The sequence below is a fragment of the Salmo salar genome, chromosome 07 (assembly GCF_965601325.2).
Source record: "Salmo salar chromosome 07, fSalSal1, whole genome shotgun sequence".
Classification (NCBI taxonomy): domain Eukaryota; kingdom Metazoa; phylum Chordata; class Actinopteri; order Salmoniformes; family Salmonidae; genus Salmo; species Salmo salar.
Window position 1 is genome coordinate 64,414,956 of NC_138297.1, and position 15,045 is coordinate 64,430,000.

General features: G+C 43.7%; 1 protein-coding gene across 6 annotated transcripts in view; it reads right to left on the minus strand.

Moving 5' to 3' along the window:
• The window catches only part of LOC106576365 (proline-rich protein 5), a 78,366-nt gene that overhangs the window by 30,523 nt on the left and 32,798 nt on the right, over window positions 1-15,045 (minus strand). For all 6 annotated transcript variants that reach the window (XM_082977922.1, XM_082977924.1, XM_082977921.1 and 3 more), the window contains 2 exons: window positions 2,591-2,639; window positions 411-468 (listed from right to left, as the gene is read on the minus strand). In XM_082977922.1, the coding sequence (XP_082834048.1) occupies window positions 411-468; window positions 2,591-2,639 (107 nt within the window). The remainder of the gene's footprint in view (window positions 1-410; window positions 469-2,590; window positions 2,640-15,045) is intronic.

Here is a 15,045-nt window from a genome sequence, read left to right on the forward strand (position 1 = left end):
GTCGCCATGACAATAGCACTTTAGCAGAAATAAGCTGTGTACTTGATGTCAGGGTCAGGTGGTTTGAGCGTCTTCACCATTTACATTTACATTTTACATTTAAGACATTTAGCAGACGCTCTCATCCAGAGCGACTTACAAATTGGTGCATTCACCTTATAATATCCAGTGGAACAACCACTTTACAATAGTGCATTCACCACTTGACAATACCTCAACAGAGACAATAATGGGACACAATAGGCTACATCATGACCAACCAGTACTTCAAACAGTACTATGACAGTACTTCAAACAGTACTTCAAATAGTACTTCAAACAGTACTACGACAGTACTTCAAACAGTATTACGACAGTACTTCAAACAGTGCTACATCTTTATTGTATTAGTAATGTAACATGATACATACCTTCATAGAAACGCATTTTGTCCCTCAGTATCACCATTCCCTTTGTCAGCAGCTGATTCTGCAGAGGAGGAAAGAAAACATGGCTTCACATTCTATGACCAGGACTTTTTTTTACAATATTAAGAGTAATGTTAGTAATATCAGAGTAATGTTAGTAATATCAGAGTAATGTTAGTAATATCAGAGTAATGTTAGTAATATCAGAGTAATGTTAGTAATATCCATGTAATGTTAATATCAGAGTAATGTTAGTAATATCAGAGTAATGTTAGTAATATCAGAGTAATGTTAGTAATATCAGAGTAACGTTAGTAATATCCATGTAATGTTACTAGCAGAGTAATGTTAGTAATATCAGAGTAACGTTAGTAATATCAGAGTAACGTTAGTAATATCGGAGTAACGGTAGTAATATCAGAGTAATGTTAGTAATATCAGAGTAATGTTAATATCAGAGTAATGTTAGTAATATCAGCGTAATATTAATATCAGAGCAATATTAGTAATATCAGAGTAATGTTAGTAATATCCATGTAATATTAGTAATATCAGAGTAATTTCAGTAATATCAGAGTAATGTTAGTAATATCAGAGTAATGTTAGTAATATCCATGTAATGTTAATATCGGAGTAATGTTAGTAATATCAAAGTAATGTTAGTAATATCAGAGTAATGTTAGTAATATCCATGTAATGTTAATATCGGATTAATGTTAGTAATATCAGAGTAATATTAGTAATATCAGAGTAATGTTAGTAATATCAGAGTAATGTTAGTAATATCAGAGTAATGTTAGTAATATCAGAGTACCGTTAGTAATATCAGAGTAATGTTAGTAATATCAGAGTAATGTTAGTAATATCAGAGTAATGTTAGTAATATCAGAGTACCGTTAGTAATATCAGAGTACCGTTAGTAATATCAGAGTAATGTTAGTAATATCAGAGTAATGTTTGTAATATCCATGTAATATTAGTAATATCAGAGTAATTTCAGTAATATCAGAGTAATGTTAGTAACATCAGAGTAATATTAGTAATATCAGAGTAATGTCAGTAATATCAGAGTAATGTTAGTAATATCCATGTAATATTAGTAATATCAGAGTAATTTCAGTAATAGCAGAGTAATTTCAGTAATATCAGAGTAATGTTAGTAATATCAGAGTAGTGTTAGTAATATCAGAGTAATGTTAGTAATATCAGAGTACCGTTCATATCAGAGTACCGTTCGTAATATCAGAGTAATGTTAGTAATATCAGAGTACCGTTAGTAATATCAGAGTAATATTAGTAATATCAGAGTAGTGTTAGTAATATCAGAGTAGTGTTAGCAATATCTGAGTAATGTTAGTAATATCAGAGTACCGTTCATATCAGAGTACCGTTCGTAATATCAGAGTAATGTTAGTAATATCAGAGTAATGTTAGTAATATCAGAGTAATGGTAGTAATAGCAGAGTAATGGTAGTAATATCGGAGTAATGCTAGTAATATCAGAGTAATGTTAGTAATATCAGAGTAATGTTAGTAATATCAGAGTACCGTTTGTAATATCAGAGTAATATTAGTAATATCAGAGTAATGTTGGTAATATCCATGTAATATTAGTAATATCAGAGTAATTTCAGTAATATCAGAGTAATGTTAGTAATATCAGAGTAATATTAGTAATATCAGAGTAATGTCAGTAATATCAGAGAAATGTTAATAATATCCATGTAATATTAGTAATATCAGAGTAATTTCAGTAATATCAGAGTAATTTCAGTAATATCAGAGTAATGTTAGTAATATCTGAGTAATGTTAGTAATATCAGAGTAGTGTTAGTAATATCAGAGTAATTTCAGTAATAGCAGAGTAATGTTAGTAATATCAGAGTAATGTTAGTAATATCCATGTAATGTTAATATCGGAGTAATGTTAGTAATATCAGAGTAATGTTAGTAATATCAGAGTAATGTTAATATCGGAGTAATGTTAGTAATATCAGAGTAATGTTAGTAATATCAGAGTAATGTTAGTAATATCAGAGTACCGTTAGTAATATCAGAGTAATGTTAGTAATATCAGAGTAATGTTAGTAATATCAGAGTAATGTTAGTAATATCAGAGTAGTGTTAGCGATTTCAGAGTCATGTTCCTATCAGTGCTGAGGTGCAGAGAGACAGTCTCTTACCTGCAGGTATTCAGTGAAGAAAGAGCCCAGCTCCGTCTTCAGTAGTTGCCTAGAAGAAAACAGCAGTTTAAGATCAGTGACCAGTTAGCGTTGTGAAGGTAACATTATGTAAGCGTTACGGTAACGGGTTTGGGTTATGGTTAGCGTTAGGGTAACGGGTTTGGGTTATGGTTAGCGTTAGCGTTAGGGTAACGGGTTTGGGTTATGGTTAGCGTTAGCATTAGGGTAACGGGTTTGGGTTATGGTTAGCGTTAGCGTTAGGGTAACGGGTTTGGGTTAGCGTTAGGGTAACGAGTTTGGGTTATGGTTAGCGTTAGGTTAACGGGTTTGTGTTATGGTTAGCGTTAGGGTAACGGGTTTGGGTTATGGTTAGCGTTAGGGTAACGGGTTTGGGTTATGGTTAGCGTTAGGGTAATGGGTTTGGGTTATGGTTAGCGTTAGGGTAACGGGTTTGTGTTATGGTTAGCGTTAGGGTAATGGGTTTGGGTTATGGCCAAGGTTAGGGTAATGGGTTGGGGTTATGACTAGGGTAAGGGTTAGGGTAATTGTTTGGGTTACACTAGGGTTAGGGTGAGGGTAATGGGTTTGGGTTATGACTAGGGTAAGGGTTAGGGTAATGGTTTGGGTTACGCTAGGGTTAGGGTTAGGGTAACGGTTGGGGTTATGGCTAGGGTTAAGGTTGGGTTAGGGTAATGGGTTTGGGTTATGACTAGGGTAAGGGTTTGGGTTACACTAGGGTTAGGGTGAGGGTAATGGGTTTGGGTTATGACTAGGGTAAGGGTTAGGGTAACGGTTGGGGTTATGGCTAGGGTTAAGGTTGGGTTAGGGTTAGGGTAACGGTTGGGGTTATGGCTAGGGTTAAGGTTGGGCTAGGGTTAGGGTAACGGTTGGGGTTATGGCTAGGGTTAAGGTTGGGCTAGGGTAACGGTTGGGGTTATGGCTAGGGTTAAGGTTGGGTTAGGGTTAGGGTAACGGTTGGGGTTATGGCTAGGGTTAAGGTTGGGTTAGGGTTAGGGTAACGGTTGGGGTTATGGCTAGGGTTAAGGTTGGGCTAGGGTTACGGTTGGGGTAATGGCTAGGGTTAAGGTTGGGCTAGGGTAACGGTTGGGGTTATGGCTAGGGTTAAGGTTGGGTTAGGGTTAGGGTAACGGTTGGGGTTATGGCTAGGGTAAGGGTAACGGTTGGGGTTATGGCTAGGGTAAGGGTTAGGGTAATGGTTTGGGTTACGCTAGGGTAAGGATTAGGCTAACGGTTTGGGCTAGGGTAACGGTTGGGGTTATGGCTAGGGTTAGGGTTAGGGTAACGGGTTGGGTTAGGGTTAGGGTAACGGTTGGGGTTATGGCTAGGGTTAAGGTTGGGCTAGGGTTAGGGTAACGGTTGGGGTTATGGCTAGGGTAAGGATTAGGGTAACGGGTTGGGCTAGGGTTAGGGTAACGGTTGGGGTTATGGCTAGGGTAACGGGTTGGGTTAGGGTAACGGTTGGGGTTATGGCTAGGGTTAAGGTTGGGCTAGGGTTAGGGTAACGGTTGGGGTTATGGCTAGGGTAAGGATTAGGGTAACGGGTTGGGCTAGGGTTAGGGTAACGGTTGGGGTTATGGCTAGGGTTAAGGTTGGATTAGGGTTAGGGTAACGGTTGGGGTTATGGCTAGGGTTAAGGTTGAGCTAGGGTGTGGACATGAATCTAGGGTTAGGGAACAACACATTTTCAACAAACTCTGTAACAGTCATATAGTAAGAAACTCTCCCCACAGTTAAATTCTTTAGGAAAACAGATCTAATGTTGGAAACAAACATCATTATGTTGTCATCCAGAGTCACATGTATTTATTTCACAAGTTATAGAACACAATATGTTACATACAGCAGGTTTTTAAAGAACCAAAGAGTTTAGTCTGCGTCGTGTTTTCATTTTTGCCATGGAATAAATGCATTGATACTGGTATCCTCCATACTGAACTGGGTGGTCTCAGTCCCTCCTGACCTCCATACTGAACTGGGTGGTCTCAGTCCCTCCTGACCTCCATACTGAACTGGGTGGTCTCAGTCCCTCCTGACCTCCATACTGAACTGGGTGGTCTCAGTCCCTCCTGATCTCCATACTGAACTGGGTGGTCTCAGTCCCTCCTGACCTCCATACTGAACTGGGTGGTCTCAGTCCCTCCTGACCTCCATACTGAACTGGGTGGTCTCAGTCCCTCCTGACCTCCATACTGAACTGGGTGGTCTCAGTCCCTCCTGATCTCCATACTGAACTGGGTGGTCTCAGTCCCTCCTGACCTCCATACTGAACTGGGTGGTCTCAGTCCCTCCTGACCTCCATACTGAACTGGGTGGTCTCAGTCCCTCCTGACCTCCATACTGAACTGGGTGGTCTCAGTCCCTCCTGACCTCCATACTGAACTGGGTGGTCTCAGTCCCTCCTGATCTCCATACTGAACTGGGTGGTCTCAGTCCCTCCTGATCTCCATACTGAACTGGGTGGTCTCAGTCCCTCCTGACCTCCATACTGAACTGGGTGGTCTCAGTCCCTCCTGACCTCCATACTGAACTGGGTGGTCTCAGTCCCTCCTGACCTCCATACTGAACTGGGTGGTCTCAGTCCCTCCTGACCTCCATACTGAACTGGGTGGTCTCAGTCCCTCCTGACCTCCATACTGAACTGGGTGGTCTCAGTCCCTCCTGATCTCCATACTGAACTGGGTGGTCTCAGTCCCTCCTGATCTCCATACTGAACTGGGTGGTCTCAGTCCCTCCTGACCTCCATACTGAACTGGGTGGTCTCAGTCCCTCCTGATCTCCATACTGAACTGGGTGGTCTCAGTCCCTCCTGATCTCCATACTGAACTGGGTGGTCTCAGTCCCTCCTGACCTCCATACTGAACTGGGTGGTCTCAGTCCCTCCTGACCTCCATACTGAACTGGGTGGTCTCAGTCCCTCCTGACCTCCATACTGAACTGGGTGGTCTCAGTCCCTCCTGATCTCCATACTGAACTGGGTGGTCTCAGTCCCTCCTGACCTCCATACTGAACTGGGTGGTCTCAGTCCCTCCTGACCTCCATACTGAACTGGGTGGTCTCAGTCCCTCCTGACCTCCATACTGAACTGGGTGGTCTCAGTCCCTCCTGATCTCCATACTGAACTGGGTGGTCTCAGTCCCTCCTGACCTCCATACTGAACTGGGTGGTCTCAGTCCCTCCTGACCTCCATACTGAACTGGGTGGTCTCAGTCCCTCCTGACCTCCATACTGAACTGGGTGGTCTCAGTCCCTCCTGACCTCCATACTGAACTGGGTGGTCTCAGTCCCTCCTGATCTCCATACTGAACTGGGTGGTCTCAGTCCCTCCTGATCTCCATACTGAACTGGGTGGTCTCAGTCCCTCCTGACCTCCATACTGAACTGGGTGGTCTCAGTCCCTCCTGACCTCCATACTGAACTGGGTGGTCTCAGTCCCTCCTGACCTCCATACTGAACTGGGTAGTCTCAGTCCCTCCTGACCTCCATACTGAACTGGGTGGTCTCAGTCCCTCCTGACCTCCATACTGAACTGGGTGGTCTCAGTCCCTCCTGATCTCCATACTGAACTGGGTGGTCTCAGTCCCTCCTGATCTCCATACTGAACTGGGTGGTCTCAGTCCCTCCTGACCTCCATACTGAACTGGGTGGTCTCAGTCCCTCCTGATCTCCATACTGAACTGGGTGGTCTCAGTCCCTCCTGATCTCCATACTGAACTGGGTGGTCTCAGTCCCTCCTGATCTCCATACTGAACTGGGTGGTCTCAGTCCCTCCTGACCTCCATACTGAACTGGGTGGTCTCAGTCCCTCCTGATCTCCATACTGAACTGGGTGGTCTCAGTCCCTCCTGACCTCCATACTGAACTGGGTGGTCTCAGTCCCTCCTGACCTCCATACTGAACTGGGTGGTCTCAGTCCCTCCTGACCTCCATACTGAACTGGGTGGTCTCAGTCCCTCCTGATCTCCATACTGAACTGGGTGGTCTCAGTCCCTCCTGACCTCCATACTGAACTGGGTGGTCTCAGTCCCTCCTGACCTCCATACTGAACTGGGTGGTCTCAGTCCCTCCTGATCTCCATACTGAACTGGGTGGTCTCAGTCCCTCCTGATCTCCATACTGAACTGGGTGGTCTCAGTCCCTCCTGACCTCCATACTGAACTGGGTGGTCTCAGTCCCTCCTGATCTCCATACTGAACTGGGTGGTCTCAGTCCCTCCTGACCTCCATACTGAACTGGGTGGTCTCAGTCCCTCCTGATCTCCATACTGAACTGGGTGGTCTCAGTCCCTCCTGATCTCCATACTGAACTGGGTGGTCTCAGTCCCTCCTGATCTCCATACTGAACTGGGTGGTCTCAGTCCCTCCTGACCTCCATACTGAACTGGGTGGTCTCAGTCCCTCCTGATCTCCATACTGAACTGGGTGGTCTCAGTCCCTCCTGACCTCCATACTGAACTGGGTGGTCTCAGTCCCTCCTGATCTCCATACTGAACTGGGTGGTCTCAGTCCCTCCTGACCTCCATACTGAACTGGGTGGTCTCAGTCCCTCCTGACCTCCATACTGAACTGGGTGGTCTCAGTCCCTCCTGACCTCCATACTGAAATGGGTGGTCTCAGTCCCTCCTGACCTCCATACTGAAATGGGTGGACACACAGAAGCAGAGGCTAGACACACTATGCCACATTGTTCCTGTCTCCTTCAACACTTTCCTCACTGCCTCTCTCTCTTTCCTCACCCTTCTCACTGCCTCTTTCTCTTTCCTCACCCTTCTCACTGCCTCTTTCTCTTTCCTCACCCTTCTCACTGCCTCTCTCTCTTTCCTCACCCTTCTCACTGCCTCACTCTCTTTCCTCACCCTTCTCACTGCCTCACTCTCTTTCCTCACCCTTCTCACTGCCTCACTCTCTTTCCTCACCCTTCTCACTGCCTCTCTCTCTTTCCTCACCCTTCTCACTGCCTCACTCTCTTTCCTCACCCTTCTCACTGCCTCACTCTCTTTCCTCACCCTTCTCACTGCCTCACTCTCTTTCCTCACCCTTCTCACTGCCTCTCTCTCTTTCCTCACCCTTCTCACTGCCTCTCTCTTTCCTCACCCTTCTCACTGCCTCGCTCTCTTTCCTCACTCTTCTCACTGCCTCCCTCTCTTTCCTCACCCTTCTCACTGCCTCTCTCTCTTTCCTCACCCTTCTCACTGCCTCTCTTCCCACACACTTCTCACTGCCTCTCTTTCCTCACCCTTCTCACTGCCTCTCTTTCCTCACCCTTATCACTACCTCTCTTTCCTCACCCTTCTCACTGCCTCTCTCTCTTTCCTCACCCTTCTCACTCTCATGCCACCACATGTCACTCCTCTGTACCCTTTCCCACCCCTAAGCCCACTTGCTCAGCCCAGTGACAACACCAACACCTTACTTGCTCTATGAACACTGTGTCGTACCCTACTCATTAAAGGTTAGGGAAATGGAGGAGGGATTGGTCAAAGCCAAGGCATATCTATACACTGAGTTTACAAAACATTAAGAACATCTGGTCTTTGCATGACATGGTGAAAGCTATGATCCCTTATTGATGTCACCTGTTAAATCCACTTCAATCAGTGTAGATGAAGGGGAAGAGACAGGTTAAAGAAGGATTTTTAAGCCTTCTTTTCTGTCCTGCTAAGCATTCACAATGTAACGAGTACTTTGGGTGTCAGGGAAAATGTATGGAGTAAAATGTACATTATTTGCTTTAGGAATGTAGTGAAGTAAAAGTTGTCATAAATATAAATAGTAAAGCACAGATACCTCAAAAACGACGTAAGTAGTACTTTAAAGTATTTTTACTTAAGTACTTTACACCACTGTCCTGTGGTGGACTGGAGAGTAAGACAGGTGCTTCCTTTTTCACATCCCATAACGATAAGGTCACAGGGCTCCTCATAACCACACAGGAAATGACCCATCATGTCTGGTACAGCAGCAACGGACTGACAGAGTTTCTAATCTGACTGGAAGACAGGGTTTAGAGTCATGTCCAACAGCCTAGTTACTCAGCTGACTGGAAGACAGGGTTTAGAGTCATGTCCAACAGCCTAGTTACTTAGCTGACTGGAAGACAGGATATAGAGTCATGTTCAACAGCCTAGTTACTTAGCTGACTGGAAGACAGGATATAGAGTCATGTCCAACAGCCTAGTTTCTTAGCTGACTGGAAGACAGGATATAGAGTCATGTTCAACAGCCTAGTTACTCAGCTGACTGGAAGACAGGATATAGAGTCATGTTCAACAGCCTAGTTACTCAGCTGACTGGAAGACAGGGTTTAGAGTCATGTCCAACAGCCTAGTTACTTAGCTGACTGGAAGACAGGATATAGAGTCATGTTCAACAGCCTAGTTACTCAGCTGACTGGAAGACAGGATATAGAGTCATGTTCAACAGCCTAGTTACTCAGCTGACTGGAAGACAGGGTTTAGAGTCATGTCCAACAGCCTAGTTACTTAGCTGACTGGAAGACAGGATATAGAGTCATGTTTAACAGCCTAGTTACTTAGCTGACTGGAAGACAGGGTTTAGAGTCATGTCCAACAGCCTAGTTACTTAGCTGACTGGAAGACAGGATATAGAGTCATGTTCAACAGCCTAGTTACTTAGCTGACTGGAAGACAGGATATAGAGTCATGTTTAACAGCCTAGTTACTTAGCTGACTGGAAGACAGGGTTTAGAGTCATGTCCAACAGCCTAGTTACTTAGCTGACTGGAAGACAGGATATAGAGTCATGTTCAACAGCCTAGTTACTTAGCTGACTGGAAGACAGGATATAGAGTCATGTTCAACAGCCTAGTTACTCAGCTGACTGGAAGACAGGGTTTAGAGTCATGTCCAACAGCCTAGTTACTTAGCTGACTGGAAGACAGGATATAGAGTCATGTTCAACAGCCTAGTTACTCAGCTGACTCGTTCCGAGGAGACTTAGTACTTTATTTCCCCCGACACAATTTAACAGCAGTTGAAATGCAACACATTGAATCAGTTTATAAACTATAAATCATTGGGATAATGGCCATGATGACAAAGATATTTGTCAAAGCACCAAGCTGCCCTTTATTCTAGCTGTCAAACAGCAGGTTGTGTATGTTACTGTGTTAGGTCAGGTAGCTCCAGATTCAGGAAATGAGAGAGCTGTGTCCACACCATACTAGCCTGTCTAAGTACTGTAGCACTGTGGTACGTATCATGGAAACAGTAGAATGTCTGTGTTGTTGAGTTTAATTATTTATACTCCAGTAATCTGCAGGGCTGACATGTCCCCAAGCCATCACGCTTTATTAAGTCTGTAGACTGTTATGTCCAATACAAACACTACATTCATAAATGTAACACACACACACACACACACACACACACACACACACACACACACACACACACACACCACACACACACACACACACACACACACACACACACACACACACACACACACACACACACACACACACACACACACACACACACACACACACACACAGCGCTCTACAGGATTGGGCTTGATAAGAAATAAGCCATGCAATGGAAACAGCCTCATTATGTTGAAGCAGAGAGTCATATGTAATAAGACTTCTGTGAATTTACAACATCATGGCATTATAGTCTGAAGTCCAACCATAACCCTAGGCTATGTCTAATGCAAGGAACAACCTCTTACACGCGCATCAGGGTGAATGTGAAGGGTGTTTGTTTGTCTGTGTGTGTGTGTCTGTGTTTGTGTGTGTCTGTGTCTGTGTGTGTGTGTGTGTGTGTGTGTGTGTGTGTGTGTGTGTGTGTGTGTGTGTGTGTGTGTGTGTGTGTGTGTGTGTGTATGCTTACTTGCCTGCTTGCTTACGTGCCTGTCTGCCTGTTTGATGCTTGTCTGTATGTTTGAACATGTCTATGGGTGGAAGTACAATGTGCTGTGTAACATCCCAAATGTCAAGAAACATACTAACATGGCAACATACTAACATGGCAACATACTAACATACTAACATGGCAACATACTAACATGGCAACATACTAACATGGCAAAATACTAACATACTAACATACTAACATATTAACATGGCAACATACTAACATACTAACATGGCAACATACTAACATGGCAACATACTAACATACTAACATGGCAACATACTAACATGGCAACATACTAACATACTAACATATTAACATGGCAACATACTAACATACTAACATGGCAACATACTAACATGGCAACATACTAACATGGCAACATACTAACATACTAACATACTAACATATTAACATGGCAACATACTAACATACTAACATGGCAACATACTAACATGGCAACATACTAACATACTAACATGGCAACATACTAACATGGCAACATACTAACATACTAACATGGCAACATACTAACATACTAACATGGCAACATACTAACATACTAACATGGCAACATACTAACATACTAACATGGCAACATACTAACATACTAACATGGCAACATACTAACATACTAACATGGCAACATACTAACATGGCAACATACTAACATACTAACATGGCAACATACTAACATGGCAACATGGCAACATACTAACATGGCAACATACTAACCTGGCAACATGGCAACATACTAACATGGCAACATACTAACATACTAACATGGCAACATACTAACATGGCAACATACTAACCTGGCAACATACTAACATACTAACATGGCAACATACTAACATGGCAACATACTAACCTGGCAACATACTAACATGGCAACATACTAACATGGCAACATACTAACATACTAACATGGCAACATACTAACATACTAACATGGCAACATACTAACATACTAACATACTAACATACTAACATGGCAACATACTAACATACTAACATGGCAACATACTAACATACTAACATGGCAACATACTAACATACTAACATGGCAACATACTAACATGGCAACATACTAACATGGCAACATACTAACATACTAACATACTAACATATTAACATGGCAACATACTAACATACTAAGATGGCAACATACTAACATGGCAACATACTAACATACTAACATGGCAACATACTAACATGGCAACATACTAACATACTAACATGGCAACATACTAACATACTAACATGGCAACATACTAACATACTAACATGGCAACATACTAACATACTAACATGGCAACATACTAACATACTAACATGGCAACATACTAACATACTAACATGGCAACATACTAACATGGCAACATACTAACATACTAACATGGCAACATACTAACATGGCAACATGGCAACATACTAACATGGCAACATACTAACCTGGCAACATGGCAACATACTAACATGGCAACATACTAACATACTAACATGGCAACATACTAACATGGCAACATACTAACCTGGCAACATACTAACATACTAACATGGCAACATACTAACATGGCAACATACTAACCTGGCAACATGGCAACATACTAACATGGCAACATACTAACATGGCAACATACTAACATACTAACATGGCAACATACTAACATACTAACATGGCAACATACTAACATACTAACATACTAACATACTAACATGGCAACATACTAACATACTAACATGGCAACATACTAACATACTAACATGGCAACATACTAACATACTAACATGGCAACATACTAACATGGCAACATACTAACATACTAACATGGCAACATACTAACATGGCAACATGGCAACATACTAACATGGCAACATACTAACATGGCAACATACTAACCTGGCAACATGGCAACATACTAACATGGCAACATACTAACATACTAACATGGCAACATACTAACATGGCAACATACTAACATGGCAACATGGCAACATACTAACATGGCAACATACTAACATGGCAACATACTAACATACTAACATGGCAACATGGCAACATACTAACATGGCAACATACTAACATACTAACATGGCAACATGGCAACATACTAACATGGCAACATACTAACATGGCAACATACTAACATACTAACATGGCAACATACTAACATGGCAACATACTAACCTGGCAACATGGCAACATACTAACATGACAACATACTAACCTAGCAACATGGCAACATACTAACATGGCAACATACTAACATGGCAACATACTAACATGGCAACATGCCAACATACTAACATGGCAACATACTAACATGACAACATACTAACCTAGCAACATGGCAACATACTAACATGGCAACATACTAACCTGGCAACATGGCAACATACTAACATGGCAACATACTAACATGGCAACATACTAACCTGGCAACATGCCAACATACTAACATGGCAACATACTAACATGACAACATACTAACCTAGCAACATGGCAACATACTAACATGGCAACATACTAACCTGGCAACATGGCAACATACTAACATGGCAACATACTAACATGGCAACATACTAACCTGGCAACATGGCAACATACTAACATGGCAACATACTAACATGGCAACATACTAACATACTAACATACTAACATGGCAACATACTAACATGGCAACATACTAACATGGCAACATACTAACATACTAACATGGCAACATACTAACATGGCAACATACTAACATACTAACCTGGCAACATGGCAACATACTAACATGGCAACATACTAACATGGCAACATACTAACCTGGCAACATGGCAACATGGCAACATACTAACATGGCAACATACTAACATGCCAACATACTAACCTGGCAACATGGCAACATGGCAACATACTAACATGGCAACATACTAAGCTGGCAACATGGCAACATGGCAACATGGCAACATACTAACATGGCAACATACTAACCTGGCAACATGGCAACATACTAACATGGCAACATGGTTTGAGACTCTTTCTTTGGCAGACAGACAGACAGACAGACAGACAGACAGACAGACAGACAGACAGACAGACAGACAGACAGACAGACAGACAGACAGACAGACAGACAGACAGACAGACAGAGTAGCCCTGCTATGGCCCTCTCACCCCAGACTAGGATGGCAGCTCTGGACTCATCCAGACCCACAGAAAGACTAGGATGTCAGCCCTGGACTCGTCCAGACCTACAGAAAGACTAGGATGTCAGCCCTGGACTCGTCCAGACCTACAGAAAGACTAGGATGTCAGCCCTGGACTCGTCCAGACCTACAGAAAGACTAGGATGTCAGCCCTGGACTCGTCCAGACCTACAGAAAGACTAGGATGTCAGCCCTGGACTCGTCCAGACCTACAGAAAGACTAGGATGTCAGCCCTGGACTCGTCCAGACCTACAGAAAGACTAGGATGTCAGCCCTGGACTCGTCCAGACCTACAGAAAGACTAGGATGTCAGCCCTGGACTCGTCCAGACCTACAGAAAGACTAGGATGTCAGCCCTGGACTCGTCCAGACCCACAGAAAGACTAGGATGTCAGCCCTGGACTCGTCCAGACCTACAGAAAGACTAGGATGTCAGCCCTGGACTCGTCCAGACCTACAGAAAGACTAGGATGTCAGCCCTGGACTCGTCCAGACCTACAGAAAGACTAGGATGTCAGCCCTGGACTCGTCCAGACCTACAGAAAGACTAGGATGTCAGCCCTGGACTCGTCCAGACCTACAGAAAGACTAGGATGTCAGCCCTGGACTCGTCCAGACCTACAGAAAGACTAGGATGTCAGCCCTGGACTCGTCCAGACCTACAGAAAGACTAGGATGTCAGCCCTGGACTCGTCCAGACCTACAGAAAGACTAGGATGTCAGCCCTGGACTCGTCCAGACCTACAGAAAGACTAGGATGTCAGCCCTGGACTCGTCCAGACCTACAGAAAGACTAGGATGTCAGCCCTGGACTCATCCAGACCTACAGAAAGACTAGGATGTCAGCCCTGGACTCAGTACTTTGTTGAAGCACCTGTGGCAGCGATTACAGCCTCAAAACTTCTTGGATATGACACTACAAGCTTGGCACACCAGTATTTGGGGAGAATCTTGCATTCTTCTCTGCAGATTCTCTCAAGCTCTGTGATGTTAGATCGGGTTCAAGTCCGGGTTCTCGCTGGGCCACTCATGGACATTCAGAGACTTGTCCCAAAGCAACTCCTGTGTTGTCTTGGCTGTGTGCTTAGGGTCGTTGTCCTGTTGGAAGGTGAACCTTGGCCCCAGTCTGAGGTCCTGAGCGATCTGGAGCAGGTTTTCATCAAGGATCTCTCTGTACTTTGCTCTGTTCATCTTTCCGTCAATCCTGTCTAGTCTCCCCGTCCCTGCCGCTGAAAAACATCCCCACAGCATGATGCTGCCACCACCATGCTTCACCGTAGGGATGGTGCCAGGTTTCCTCCAGACGTGACGCTTGGCATTCAGGCCAAAGAGTTCACTCTTGGTTTCATCAGACCAGAGAAT